At 45.4% G+C, this 15,309-nt stretch overlaps 2 protein-coding genes and 1 long non-coding RNA gene across 29 annotated transcripts in view; 1 reads left to right on the plus strand and 2 right to left on the minus strand.

The window, feature by feature from the left end:
- The window catches only part of PIGL (phosphatidylinositol glycan anchor biosynthesis class L), a 104,445-nt gene extending 90,910 nt beyond the window's left edge, over positions 1-13,535 (minus strand). For 2 of the 10 annotated variants that reach the window (XM_051824461.2, XM_051824459.2), the window contains exons 1-2: positions 13,162-13,530; positions 1,055-1,154 (exon numbers count right to left, since the gene is read on the minus strand). In XM_051824461.2, the coding sequence (XP_051680421.1) occupies positions 1,055-1,154; positions 13,162-13,405 (344 nt within the window). In that variant the 5' untranslated portion in view covers positions 13,406-13,530. Of the gene's footprint in view, positions 1-1,054; positions 1,155-13,161 lie in introns of all 10 variants that reach the window. The other 8 variants (XM_017348853.3, XM_017348852.3, XM_051824463.2 and 5 more) reach the window with 8 other exon arrangements.
- On the minus strand, positions 5,667-12,738 carry LOC138846229 (uncharacterized). The gene is made up of 2 exons (XR_011383683.1): positions 6,716-12,738; positions 5,667-6,434 (listed from the first exon to the last, which is right to left on the minus strand). It is a non-coding gene; the product is annotated as an uncharacterized lncRNA (long non-coding RNA).
- Positions 13,275-15,309, plus strand: part of NCOR1 (nuclear receptor corepressor 1) — a 168,722-nt gene continuing 166,687 nt past the window's right edge. For 5 of the 18 annotated variants that reach the window (XM_051824423.2, XM_051824431.2, XM_051824424.2 and 2 more), the window contains exon 1: positions 14,545-14,746. The gene's annotated coding sequence lies outside the window, so the exon portion shown is untranslated. Of the gene's footprint in view, positions 13,411-13,534; positions 14,098-14,266; positions 14,442-14,544; positions 14,747-15,309 lie in introns of those variants that run through there. The other 13 variants (XM_051824415.2, XM_070061427.1, XM_070061433.1 and 10 more) reach the window with 4 other exon arrangements.

Genomic DNA, 15,309 nt, shown 5'->3' on the forward strand with positions numbered 1-15,309 from the left:
ATAAGGAAACCAATACAAAGAACGGGACATTCTATATAACTAACTCAGTTGCTTTATCAGATCCATGCATGAATGGTGGAAAGGGAATTGAATGCAGATATCAACCAACTATTACGTGTGGACTCTGTGTAGATACTGGACAAACCAACCACAAAAAGACATTTCTGAACCACTTGGAAAAACTGCAGTATGGATTGGGTGTTGAAGCAACCATAAGATTACTGTTCTGTCAATTTTGTAGGATATGATGATAATGGCATTGCAGCTACAGGAAACAAGTTCACCTGCTTAAGGGATGCACATTTAGGTATACAGTAGTGAAATAACCTGGTGGCTGAGGTCTGCTTTAAGTACTTCAGGCACATAAAGAGATGTTAAATGGGGACAGAAGAAGCAAGTATAGCAAAGTCTTGATAATTACTGGCATTAGTTAATAGACGCTGGGGTTCATGACACTAGTCTTTATACTTCTGTGTGTTTTTGAAATTTATAATAAGAAAAAATTAAAGATGTAAAAGTAAAGACAAGTGGGTATTTCGAGACCAAAAAGTCTGAACAGCAGTTGAAAAAACTTATTTCCATTATGCTATCATTTAAAAACAAGTGTGGTGCCCTGGGTTAAGCCGCCACCTGCAGTGCCAGGATTACATCTGGGTGCCAGTTCAAGACCTAGTTGTTCTATTTCTGATCCAGCTCCCTGCTAATGCACCTGGGAAAGCAGCAGAAAACGGCTCAAGTGCTTGAGCCCCTGCACCCACAAGGGAGACCCAGAGGAAGCTCCTGGATCCTGGCTTTGGCCTGGCCTAGCTTTGGCTGTTGCAGTCATTTGGAGAGTGAAATCAGCAGATGGGTGGTCTCTCTGTCCCTCTCTCTCCCTCTCTGTAGGCCTTTCAAATAAATAAATTAAAAAAAAATAAAAACAACTGTGAAGCTACTCTATTAGACTTCTTAAATAAGATGTTCTTATCCATTCACATTCATTTTGTGAGTCTTTTTAAGGCACCCCTGCATATTTATTGCCAATGAATTTCTATGTTGGTAAATGAGAAATTACCTGTTGTCAATAATCATTACACTGGAGGGTGGGATTCCCAAAACACCACAGCTCTGCAAGAGTTCTTTCTTACGAATCTCCCCTTGATTGTAGTAGTTTCCTGAGGATAACAAATACAGAGTAGCAGATTTCTTTAACAGTGGGGACCTGCCTCTCCATGAATTCTTATACCATCTTATGGATTTAAGATATGTGCAGTTATGATAAAAAAAATTGAGGAAAAGGTAATGCTAAGGTTATTGGAAGATGCTCTTGTGAGAAGACTACCAGCAGCACACTCTTTAGAATCACCATTCCTAAGTTCTCTCAATCTCTCATTGCTGCATTTCAGCCACATGCAAGAGGAGGCACAGTATGTCACCGACAGTACTGGCTTCGAGGTAGGCAAACATAGGATCCACCCTTGTGTAACCGCTTAGAACAACTGAGGTAGTTGGGTACTCTCTGGGTTTTGGCCTCTATAAATTGATAGTTCTCAAATATGTTTAACATTTATTGAAAGAACAGGGTGTTTGTTACTCCTGAATATTATAGGAAAATGCACAAGCACCATTTAGGAAAATACTCATATTTATTTATTTTTCACGAAAAGATGTATTTGAATGGGAGATAGAGAGAGATATCAATCTTCCATCTATTGATTCACTCCCCAAGTAGCCACAGTAACCAGCTCTGGGTCAAGAACCCCATCCAGGTCTCCCATGAGGGTGACAGGGACCCAAGTCCCTCCCAGGCACATTGGCAGGGAGCTGTGTTAGAGGTAGAGCAGCAGGGACTCAACCAGCAATTGGTGGCTTAACCTGCTGCGCCACAGTGCTGGCCCCAAATATCTTCTTTTCATTGAAGAGTTCTGGACTCAATGGTGAGCATTTGTTTAGCTCAGGTAGCCCATTAATTCAACTCTCCATAAATGACTGCATGTGTGATTTATCCAAGTTCCTTAACTCTTCAGTCCCAGTTTCTTCACCTGCAAAGCGGGGCTAAAGACTACATTAGCCTTGGGGCCGGTGCTGTGGCACAGCAGGTTAACACCCTGGCCTGAAGCGCTGGCATCCCATATGGGCGCCAGTTCGAGACCTGGCTGCTCCACTTCTGATCCAGCATTCTACTATGCCCTGGGAAAGCGGTAGGAGATGGCCCAAGTCCTTGGGCCCCTGTACCCGTGTGGGAGTCATGGAGGAAGTTCCTGGCTCCTGGCTTTGGATCAGCACAGCTCCAGCCCTTGCAGCCAATTGGGGAGTGAACCATCAGATAGAAGACCCCCCCGCCTCTCCTCTCTCTGTATTACTCTTTCAAAAATAAATAAATAAATCTTTAAAAAAAAAAAAAAAAAGACTACATTAGCCGGCTTTCTGGCGGATTAGATAACACAAGCCAGAACGCCCAGGGAGGGATTGTGTACCTTTTCTCTTCCCTCTCTTCCTAACTTACAATTCACGCAGATCAACTCTCATTTCCTTTAGGTGGCCTTCTCCTACTTTCCCTGGCAAGGAATCATTCCAGTTTTCTGCCTGTAAGTATGAATTGCTCTCCCTGGTTAATTTTTAAATGTCATTGACCTTAAAACGCCCGGTCTCACTCAGCTGTGTATTGTCTCCATTCTCCAGCATACTGCAGGCACTCATGAAACACTGAGAAGGCTCAGCTTAGCCTTGTAGGTCAGACAAAAACTCCCAGGAGAAACTTTTAAACTTTGGTAAGTCTTCTTCTGGTGCTGACTTTGAACTATTTGAACTCTGGAGTCAGTCATTACATTGTATCCAACAAACTAACCCTAAAAAGACTACAGACAATACATTTAATTTTTTTTGACAGGCAGAGCTAGATAGTGAGAGAGAGAGAGACAGAGACAAAGGTCTTCCTTCTGTTGGTTCACCCCCCAAATGGCCACCACGGCCAGTGCGCTGCGCCAATCCGAAGCCAGGTGCTTCCTCCTGGTCTCTCTTGCGGGTGCAGGGCCCAAGTACTTGGGCCATCCTCCACTGCCCTCTCGGGCCACAGCAGAGAGCTGGACTGGAAGAGAAACAACCGGGACAGAATCCAGCGCCCCAACGGGGACTAGAACCTGGGCTGCCGGTGCTTTAGGCGGAGGATTAGCCTACTGAGCTGCACCGCTGGCCAATACATTTAATTTTGTATTGTATGTATCACACTTTTTGAGTTTTCATTGATTTTCACATCAGATTAAAAACTATAGTCAGTTTTGTGATGGACATTTTATTTTGGGAGCCATATACCATACACATATACACAAACTATATTTCCCTGCCCCCTGCTTTGTTTAAAAAGATTGATATTTGATGATACATGAAAGGTCTAGTGTGTACACTGACCATACAATTCCTAAATTCAGAGGCTTGTCCATTGGTGGGTGATTATGCTTATTAGAAACTGCTTAAAAATTAAACTAGGGGCAGGTGTTTGCCATGGTAGTTAAGACACTGCTTGCTTGGGATGCTCATATCCAGTATTGGAAAACGTGGGATCAAGTCCTGGCTCTGCTTCTGACTCTAGCTTCTTGCTAATGTGCACCCTGGGAGGTAGCAGAAAATGGCTCAAGTAGTTGGGTCCCTGTCCCCCTCACTCCCTGGCCCCCCAAGAGAGGGGACTCAGATTGGGTTCCAGGCTCTTGGCTTTGGCCTGGCCTGGCCCTAGGCATTTGGGGAGTAAACCAGCAGATGGAAGGTCTTGTCTCTCTTCCAAATAAAATGAAAATAAATAGGAGATTTCCCATTAAAAATAAAGTAAAATAAAATAAAGTGGAATTTTTAAAGATTTACTTATTTATTTGAAAGTCAGAGTTACACAGAAAGAGAAGGAGAGGCAGAGAGAGGTCTTCTATTCGCTGGTTCACTCCCCAGTTGGCGCAACCGAAGGAGCTGTGCTGATCCGAAGCCAGGGGCCAGGAGCTTCCCTTGGGTGTTCCCACGTGGGCACAGGGGCCCAAGGACCTGGGCCATCTTCTACTGCTTTCCCAAGCCATAGCAGAGAGCCCGATCGGAAGTGAAGCAGCCGGGACTCAAACCGGTGCCCATATGGGATCCTGGCACTGCAGGTGGCAGCTTTACCTGGCCCCTGGAATTTTTTTTTTGACAGGCAGAGTGAACAGTGAGAGAGAGAGAAACAAAGAGAAAGGTCTTCCTTTGCCATTGGTTCACCCTCCAATGGCCGCCGCGGCTGGCACGCTGCGGCCAGCACACCGGCTGATCCTGGCCCCTGGAATTTAAAAAATATGGGAGGGGGTCAAGTATTTGGTACAGAGGTTAAGATGGCGGTTGGAGTGCCTGGGTTTGAGTGCCAGCTCTGCTTCCAATTCTAGCTTCCTGCTAAAGCACAGCCTGGCAAGCAGCAGATGAAGGCTCAAGCACTTGAATCCCTGCCACTCATACGGGAGACCCAAATTGAGTTCTGGGCTCCTGGCTTCAGCTGTTGCAGGCAATTGGGGGAGTGAACCAGCGGATGGAAGATTTTTATCTCTTTCAAATAAAATGAAAAAAAAAAGTATTTTTTTAAATGGACAAAGGACTTGAATAGAGATTTTCAAATACAGATAGCCAATAAGCATGTGACAAGATGCTAGCCATTGTTAATTGTTAGCAAAGTGCAAATCAAAACTATAAGAAGATAATTTCATACCCACTAGGATGGCTATAGTTAAAAAAAATGGAACATTACAAGTGTCAATGAGGATGTGAAGAAACTGGAACCCTAGCGCACTGATGATGAGAATGTAAAGCAGAGCTGCTAAGGAAAGCAGCTCAGTAATCCCTCAGAAATTTAAATATAAGAGAGACCGGGCACCGTAGTGTAGCAGGTCGAGTGCTGGTTGGAGTCCCAGCTGCTCCACTTCTGATCCAGCTCCCTGCCAGCTGGCCTGGGAAAGCAGTGTAAGATGGCTCAAGAGGCAGTGCCGCGGCTCACTAGGCTAATCCTCCACCTAGTGGCGCCGGCACACAGGGTTCTAGTCCCGGTCGGGGCACCGGATTCTGTCCCGGTTGCCCTTCTTCCAGGCCAGCTCTCTGCTGTGGCCCGGGAGTGCAGTGGAGGATGGCCCAAGTGCTTGGGCCCTGCACCCCATGAGAGACCAGGAGAAGCACCTGGCTCCTGCCTTCGGATCAGTGTGGTGCGCCGGCCGCAGCGTGCCAACTTGGGCCCCTGCAATCCACCCAGGAGATGCATATAAATTTCCTTGGATTTTGCCCACCACAGCCCCAGCTAAGTTGTGGCCACTTGGGGAGTGACCCAGCAGATAGAAGATCTGTCTCTCCCTCTCTAACTCTGCCTTTCAAATAAATAAATAAATCTTTTTTTTTTTTAAATTAAACACAAAGTGATCCTATGCATAATTCAGAAATTATATTCAGAATTTTACTCAAAGGAATTGAAAATTAGTTCATGGACACATGTTCAATCAGTGTTCATAGGAGCATTATTCAAAATAGCCAAAAAGTGGAAACCACCCCAGTGTGTATCAAAAGGTGGGTGAATAAGTAAAATGTGGCTTATACGAATACACAAAATGGATTATTCAGCCAGAAAAAGGAGTAAGTTCTGGCATGGATGGACCCTGAAAAATTATGCTAATTAACATAAACCAGACACACAATGACAATTCTTGTATGATTTCTCTTTAATGAGGAACCTAGAAAAGTCTAATTCACAGAGACAGGCTGGGGGTGGGGTGGGAAGGAATGGGGAGTTATTGCTTAATAGGTGTAAAGTTTCTGTTTTGGATGATGAAATAGTGGTGATGGTTACACAATACTGTGAACCTACTTACTGCCACTAAATCAAACACATCAAAATGTTGAAAATAGTAAATTTTGTTATGTATATTTTACCACAATTAAAAAACATTTAAAATGGCAAACTTTGTTATATTTTACCACAATTAAAAGAATGTTAAAAAAACATATTTTCACTGGACAAAATCTTTCATTCACGAATTATTACTATAAAACAGAATTATATCCTTAAAATTGGTAAACCAATTCTTAAAAGGATCATTAAAATAAAAAAAATTGAAAAAACTATGGAGCACATCTCTGTAGCCAAAATCAACACACTTCCAGATGCTGTTATTAACCAATAAACCATTCCTGTAAATAGCATAGTTTTTCATTATTCCCAAAAAAGTCATACTGACTTTTACTAATGGAAATGATACTTTTTGTTAGTTTTTCCCATTTATGATTTACAGATGGTCCTTAACAAGAACATAGAGGACAGTGTCTTTTTCAAACAAGACAGGCATAAATGAATCAGGTGAAAGGAAAAGTATGCACAAATGGGTACAATGTTTAGCTCACTACGGTGATGTTGTGACACCAATATCAAGCTTTTCCAATTGCAATACATTTTGATTATTCCCATTCCATACCTTTTTTTTTTTTTTTTTTTTTTTTTTTTTTTTTGACAGGCAGAGTGGACAGTGAGAGAGAGAGACAGAGAGAAAGGTCTTCCTTTGCCGTTGGTTCACCCTCCAATGGCCGCCGCGGTCAGCGCGCTGCGGCCGGCGCACCGCGCTGATCCGATGGCAGGAGCCAGGAGCCAGGTGCTTTTCCTGGTCTCCCGTGGGGTGCAGGGCCCAAGCACCTGGGCCATCCTCCACTGCACTCCCTGGCCACAGCAGAGGGCTGGCCTGGAAGAGGGGCTCCATACCTTTTTTTAAAAAATAATTTTTATATGTTTTTATTTCAAAGGCAAAGAAACATACACACACAGAGACCGGTTGGGGGCAAAGGGGATCTCTGATTTCCTGGCTCACTCCCTAATTATCTATAAGCAACAGCAAATGAACTCAATCCAGGCCTCCCAAGTGGGTGGCTTTACCCAACAACTGGAGCTACCACCTGCTACCTCTCAGGGTACATATTAGCTGGACGCCGGAATGGGACCACAGCTGGACTCAGATTCAGGCACCCTAGGCTGTCCCAAGTGGCAGCTTAACTGCTGTGCACATGCCCACTCCTCCTTTCCATACTTTCATCAGGTTAGTATTGCGGTACTTTTCTCTTGCACACTTGCAGCTTTTCTTCTCACTGTCTACTGGCGACCCTTGTTGCCTGTGGGATTTCTCTTTAGTCTCTGAAATCACCACTTCCCTCATGTTTCATTAGCATTTCCTTTATGGCTTCTCATAGTGAAACAACTCCTTTATTTCTACACTTAAAACTCTGTAACTCAGTAATAAAAACTCTTAAAAGTGTAACATACTCCAATTAAGTAAATAGTTGGCAAGACATCAATATTTTTATAAGCATTTCCTCACCAGGTAGGTTCAAAATAGAGGTATATAAGGTTATCTGACATATACATTAAAATCTTAATTTTAAGAAAAAGGTAGGAGTGGGGTCAGAGCTGTGATGCACTAGATTAAACCTCTGCCTACAGAGCCAGCATCCCATACGGGTGCCAGCATCCCATATGGGTGCCGGTTCGAGTCCCAGCTGCTCCACTTGCAATCCAGCTCCCTGCTAATGGCCTGGGAAAGAAGCAGAAGATGGCTCAAGTACTTGGGCCCCTGCACCCATATGGGAGAGCGGGAGGAGGCACTTGGCTCCTGGCTTCAGATCGGCCCAGCTCCAGCTGTTGTGGCATTTGGGGAGTGAACCAACAGAGGGAAGACCTTTATCTCTGTCTCTCCCTCTCACTCTCTGTAACTCTACCTCTCAAATAAATAAATAAAATCTTAAAAAAAAAAGAAAAATATAAGTAAGCATACATTTAGAAAGACATAAAATCCTAATAAATATTTAACCTACCAGGTAACACATCAGCATCATCATTTATGAATAGGTACTGTTTCCAACTACTGGATGCCTATGCATTCTTTGGTTGGTGTGACCACATGGTAACCACATCAACCTAGACCTTATAGAAAAGGACCTAAGTATTTAGATGTGTGTAATTAAACAGAAATATAATAGTCAGGACCTCTGAGTCATATTCTGAAGTTTCCCTAACTTCCTTAAAGAAATATAACTTGGGGCTGGCACTGTAGCCTAGTGGGCAAAGCCGCTGCCTGCAATGCCAGCATCCATATGGGTGCTGGTTTGAGTCCCAGCTGCTCACTTCCAATCCAGCTCTCTGGTATGGCCTCGAAAGCAGCAAAAGATGGCCCAAGTTCTTGGGTCCCTGCACATGCATGGGAAACCTGGAAGAAGCTCTTGGCTCTTGGCCTCAGATAGGCCCAACTCTGGCCATTGTAGCCATTTGGGGAGTGAACCAGCAGATGGAAGACCTTTCTCTTTCTGTCTCTCCTTCTCTCTGTATCTCTACCTGTCAAATATTTAAGAGGTATAGCTACAGACACAGGGAGAGACAAAGAGAAAGGTCTTCTACCCATAAATCTTAAAAATATAAATATAATTTGTATTTTAAAAATATTTACTTCATTCTTAGTATACAATCAATAAATTTTTTTTTAAGGATCCCAAATATATTGGGTTAGAAAGAACAGAGTTAGACATGAGACTAACAATTGAGACTGGATATAAATGTATCTCAATAAAGAAAATTTTAAATAATCATGGATTACACAGAATTATCAAAAATAACATAAAGGATGTATGGTGAATCAGATATCTGTAGAATTCCTTTCAGCATAGAATACCTGAACATGTGAGATAACAGGCAAATATATTCTAGGTACATGGCCAAGTTGAGAGGACAGTAAGGTTTTTTTTTTTTTTTTTTCTCAAGGAGCAAAACAATCAGTAAGCATGAATTCTGAGAGGCATTATAGGGCTGACTCTCTGGCACTTGACGGAATCTGCATATCCTTGGTTGCCAATATTAGGTGAGTAGTGGATAAAGCTTGGGCGCAAATAAAGCCACCTCCATTTAAAGAGGGCGCTTTCAAAAGACAATTCACTCACTCCAGATGGAGTTCTCAGACCTGGTTCTATGGAAGGGGAAATGAGAAAACTGTCACCCTGTGAGAACTGTACAGCACACACCTGCCTTTACCTGGTGGGGTAGCTTGTGTCTTCTAAAAATAGCCATAAATCAGCATTTCTAATCCCACATGCATTTCTAGAACCCTAATGACCTGCCCCAGGAGGTGGCATCTACTGTTCTCCTAGTTATCTGGACCTGACTTGTGAAACTGCAGGATTGCTAGAGCAAGGTCATAAAAGGCAATACGGCTATCCCTCGCACAGCCTCTCTCTCAGGACATTGTCCAGGAACCCAGCCACCAGCTTGGCAGGAAGCCGAAGCCACACGAATGTTCTGGCCAGCATCTCTAAGTTGCGAGCTGACAGTCACAGGTGTAAGTGAACGAGCCTTCAAGTAATTCCAGTCCCCAGTCTGGAAGGTACTAATCACCATTGGGCGGATAATTGTGCTCTGTCTGAAATCATGATACAGAAAGTAATATTGTTTTAAGCAACTAAGGTGTAAGATGATTTGTTATTCTGCATTAAACAACTAATTCATTGGATTTGGTTTTCCATTCCAGGTTGAGCATTTATAACCTGAAAATACAAAATCTGAAATACAATTTTTTTAAATTAAGGATAGGTTACTAGAACAAAGAGTAGAGTCAGATGTGATTGCAGAAACTGAAATTATTAGATGTGCTTAATACATTTGACAGATAAAAAGGAGATATCAAAGTATGAGAAAGTTAACATTGTAATATTTGTATCAAAAAGCTCTAGATATGGGAAACAGATTAAAGGACATTACTCATCATCTCAATATCATCTGTAAGACCTTAATTACAAAACTACTAACAGACATTACAGGAGGTCAATGTAAGTGAAGCAACATACCATATATTTATCAATAGACTCACTGAAACGCCAATACAAATGCCAGTAAGATTTTTCCTTGGACATGAACAAGCTAATTCTAAAATGTATTCAGAAGAAAAAAGGTCAAAAATAGCAAACATACCCCAAGGAAGAGAGTGCTGATCATATGAGATAACGGCATTATGAAAGCTACAGTAATTAAGACAGGAATGTCAAACTGATTACAGAAACAGTATACAGAGCAGAAATAACATGGAAATGTGATATATGAGAGTTGACAGTTCAATTCAGAGGATGGGTTTTTCCCAGCTCTGATCTTTCCTTCCTTCTTTATATTGCTACCAGAATCAGCTTTCCCAAAACACAGAACTGATTGTCACTTTTCCACCAAATGCATTCAATGACATCCAGGATATGCGTATCTTAACATGTATTTCAGTGGTTACATAAATTACAGAAATAGTAGATTCAACAAAGTGAAACAGGATTTTTTTTTAAATAGTCAGTTCTCAGAGATGTCAATATTCTAAGGATTGTGAGCCTCTAAATGGGAGACAGCACATCTGGCTAATTTTCCTAGACTTCTCAGGCCAAGGCATTCTTCTTTCTTTTTTTTTTGTTTAAACTGCAGCTTGATGTTTAAACAGTGCTTCTTAAAACATAAACTGGGAATCAATACAGATATTTCATCGACTGACATGGCATTCAAGGCTCTGTGGATTGGGTGTAATGGTTTGGAACCCAGAAGACGCACAGGGCCCCAGCTCTTTCACTACAGCTGTTCACTTTTGTATTTTAACTTGTGATTTAGCTTCCAGATTTGTGAAATGGGAATAACAATAGTACCTTGCTCACAGGGTTGTTGAGAGGATTAAATAAACCAATAACAACAACAGATTTTTTTTTTCCTGTTCCTCTCCTATCCTTAAACCAGAGATACATTTAGAATTATTTACTCAACCAAGACTTGACTAACGCCTTTACTACCCTAAGAATGACTTGGCCCTTCCTACGTATCTATTCCTATTTTTAAAGCCCAATTCCAAAGAAAAGCTAACTGGAGATGCTTTCCTTATTCTAAGTTCCTGAAAACAGAATGAATGATTTGCTCTTTTTTGAGTCATACTACTTTCTCCATCACACCACAAAAGCTTTGATTATACTATTATTAGCTTCCTATTTTTCAGGTTAGAATGGTTAAGTCAGAAGTGTGGAGATCATTTCATGCACATGTTATACAACATAAGTAGGTTATTTTAAAAGAAATTTTAAAACTATGAGAGAACAATTTAAAATGGCAAGTGTTATTCAAAGTATATAATGAAAGATAACAATCTTTATATGTTTTATTTATTGATTTTTTATTTATTTTATTTAAAAAAATTTTTTTTGACAGGCAGAGTGGACAGTGAGAGAGAGACAGAGAGAAAGGTCTTCCTTTGCCGTTGGTTCACCCTCCAATGGCCGCCGCGGCCGGCGCACCCCGCTGATCCGATGGCAGGAGCCAGGTACTTATCCTGGTCTCCCATGGGGTGCGGGGCCCAAGCACTTGGGCCATCCTCCACTGCACTCCCTGGCCACAGCAGAGAGCTGGCCTGGAAGAGGGGCAACCGGGACAGAATCCGGCGCCCCGACCGGGACTAGAACCTGGTGTGCCGGTGCTGCAAGGCGGAGGATTAGCCTAGTGAGCCGCGGCGCCGGCCATGTTTTTTATTTAAAAAATTTTGATTTCTGGCCCCGAATTTTTGTGAATCTATTGAAAACAGGGAGAAATTTTTTTTTTACAAAACACACTGTACATATAATATTTTGCAAATAAAACCTGGGCCTCTTTCACAGATCTTGAAAACAAACTTGCTTATAATTTGATTCCCACAGTTGTAGAATCAAAATATAAATTAATAGCTAAGAAAACAATGGGCCTATCACTTGCAGCTCTTTGCCATTAATGTCCTTAACAGAACACAAAGTGAGAAGAAAAGTGTTTAGACCTAAATTCTCAATAAATACATGAGGTGGTGTAATCTTATGGATAACAATTTTAAAAAATATTAAATCTAGAAAATTTATGAAAAAAATATTAGTCGGGGTGGGTATTTAGCAAAGCAGTTAAGATGCTGCTTGGTTTGTCTGCTTGTCCTGTTGGAATACCTTCCAATTTCAGTTTCCTGCTAATGTGCATCCTGTGAGGCAAAAAGTGATGGTTGAGTACCCGGTCCTAACAACCTAGTGGGTGATCTGGATTGAATTCTGGGCTCCTGTCTTTGGTTAGCTGAGCCAGGACTGTTGTGGATGTCTGCTGAGATATTTCTCTGTATCTCTGCCTCAACAAAAAAGTGTATATATAAAATTAAAAAAATATTAGTCAATGCTAGAGGGTCTAAGAGATTAAGAAAGATATTCTCATTACTGCCAGCAAGGATGTAAATTAGCATAAGGTCTTGGGAATTGTGATTTGTATGCAAAACCTTAAAACAGCCAATTTTAGAAACCCATCCTAATGAAATATGCATAGAACAAGGTCTAGCATATGAATGTTTAATACGCATGTGCTAAATAAATGATAAAGTAATATTAAGTGAAAAGAATATTAAAATGTGATTACTGTGACTGTAATGACACATGACCAAATGGGAAAAGAAGTCATGGGCAATTTTATAAATAAAACAGCTTTATTGAGGTGTAAATTGACATACCAGAAAATTCACCCATTTTTATCTGTACAGTTCAGTTACTTCATTATACATTTTTGCAAATATCACCATAATCCAGCATCTTGGACAATCTTATTTGATCTTTTCTGTATCATAAATACAAGAAAGACTCCACTGAAATGTAGGTGGAGCTGAACCCTTAAAAACTACCTACAAAATTATTTCCTATCTAGTCATCTGAGTTTGCCGCCTCATTCGACACACGCATCTTCCTAGCACTCGATGGGCTTTAAAAGCAGCAGCAAGGGCCTTTGCTATCATCAGAGGTGAAACTGCAGGGGGTGAGCAGGCACGATACAGCACAGATTCTGTTCGGTGGATTACGGGGTAGGGTCACCGTTCTTAACTCTTGCGTAAATCAAAAAAAAAAAAAGGTTCCATGGAATAACGAGTACAGCCGCAGATCCTAACGGAAATGCAGGCACTGAACGGAACCAATCGTGCTAGCTGCAGACGCCCCATGCCCCACCGGGGAAGCCGGCCGCCCCGGTCCCCAGCAGAGGACCTCATTAGGATTTACTTAGCCCTCTACGACAGAAACCCCTTTGGGAAGAAGGCAGACTGAGCTCGCCTAGCGCCTAAATCCCCCAGTGCAGCCCAGGCTCCCGGCTCCCCGCCTACGGCCTCCTACCTGCAGAGAAGCAAAGCAGGGACACCCGGTGCCTCAAGCGGCCCAAGCCTAGCACTGTGGGAGCAAAGAACATGGCTTCATCGTCGGGGTGCGCTATCACCAGCAGGCTCCGGCTTCCTGCTCCCGGCAGGCCTGCTTGCTCCCGGCTCTTCATTCCTTCGGAGGGGTCCCAAACCCAAAGGAAACCCCACGCCAGGACCACCACCGCCGCCGCCGCCCCACACACGAGACCGACCACCTCCATGCTGGGTAAGTGGCATTGCGCTTGCGCAGTGCCAAAGGCTGCCGCTGACCCCGACTCCGCCGGGAAAACCGCACCCGCTGCAATTGCGTTCCGCTTTTAAGTCCGTCCTGACGTGAGGCTTTAGAAATAGGCTTTACGGTTTTAACACGGACGCCGGACACTTCTTTTTCGAGCGCTCTCCATTACTATTATTGTTTTTCCCCCAGCAGTTGAGGATTAAGTGCCTGCTCGGTGTCTGAGCTGAACCGAATCCCTTACCACACAGTTTTCTACCCTTTTCCTTGGGTTTAAGAGGGAAGCGTTTTAAAACAACACTGCCATATCGTGTAGGAAGAGTTCTCCCGTCTTCTACTTGTTCTCTAATGCATTTCTTAAATCTTTGGACTTTTTTGTCATTATACGGCTAGACAGCCCGTTATCTCGACGAAAGTTTTCCAAAAAAACCCAGCTAGACACACCAACTTTCTCCTTGTTAACTTTGGGATACGTAGCGGTGGCTTTTCTCAAGGATAAGCGGACGGTTTACGAGGACCCCGTCTGGATATTTCACTATTAGAGCAGGGCTGAGAGGCCACAGGCTCCTCTTACAAGTTGCCGTAGCGTAGGGAGAAACATGGTGGACACAGCTGCCTCGCCCGGCAGTACACTGAGGACTCGGCGCGAATTATAGCAGGGCCCTGGAAATATCTCGGGTAGGTCGACCCCACGTGGGGCCCGGACTTCCCTCCCCGCCGACGGCCCGAGGAAGCCGTCCGTGGCCGATCCGCCGCGCCGCGGACGGGGTCGCAGGGCCCGCGCACGGCCTGGCGCGCTTCCCTTTCCCACGCCCGGGGGAAGGCCCCAAGCGCGCGGGAGCCGGCCGGCTCGCGGGCGGCGCCCCAGCCCGGGTGCACGATGGCTGCCGCGCCGGGTCCGGCTGAGGGAGGCGGCTGCCCCGGCCTAGGTCCGGCTGAGGGGGTCGCCGCCGCCGCCGCCAGGCCCAGGGGCAGACGTGACGGGAACCGAGGCGCAGCGCGACCCCGGGAGCTCGGCCGAGGTAGGAGCGGCGCTCAGCCAGCGGAGGGAGTCGGTCTCTCAACTCTCCGGAAGGAGGAGGAGCCGGCATCGGAGCCGCCTTAGCCGCGGCCGCCGGGCTTGGCGGGGGGGGGGAGGGAGAGGGGTTGAGTCAAGATGGCGGCCAAGGTGGCGAAGCAGCAGCAGCGGCGGCGACGGCGGCGGCTGGAGTGAGCTCCCGGCTCGCCTGCGCCGAGCGAGGTCCCGGCGTCGGGACGCGCGCCGGGGCCGCGTCCTGCTCCTCAGCCCGGGGGAGGCGCGCCGGCTCCCACGCTCCGCCAGCTCCCGGTGAGTAGGCCGTGGCGCCCCGCAGCCCGGCCTCCGGGCCCCTGCTCGCCGCGGGGCTTCCGAGGACTCCCCCAGGCACTGGCCTCCGGGGGGCCGGCTTCTCGCTCTTGGCGAGGGGGCTCCTCGGGCCCGGCCCGGGTCGAGACCCGGTCCCAGCCGCGCAGCCTCTACCCCTTCGGCCGCCCAGGGACGGAGTCGGGCGAGGCGGGGAGCTCGGGCTGGGCGAGTGGCGGCTGATGGAGTTTAGAAGAAGAATGGACTGCGGCCCGGCCGGTGCCGAGGTGTCCCGTGGGGAGGGGGCGTGCGGAGCCTGCAGGGCTGGCCGCGGCTGCCGAGCGGGGTGCCCGGGTGGGGCCGGCGCAGGTGGCGGGCCTGAGCGCATCCTGGGGCGGAGTTGGTGGCCGTCTTGCGAGCGTGGAAGGGGTTAGGGAGGGTGACAGCGATGGACAAGTGCGTGGAGAGCAAACTAGTTCACCTTCCTCAGCGGACGGCCTCAGGGTGTAATGGCGTAGGGATGGGTAGTGGTGGTGGCAAGCGTCCGAACCGTGTACCTTCCGCCGTTT

This window comes from Oryctolagus cuniculus, chromosome 17, assembly GCF_964237555.1.
Source record: "Oryctolagus cuniculus chromosome 17, mOryCun1.1, whole genome shotgun sequence".
NCBI classification, from domain to species: domain Eukaryota; kingdom Metazoa; phylum Chordata; class Mammalia; order Lagomorpha; family Leporidae; genus Oryctolagus; species Oryctolagus cuniculus.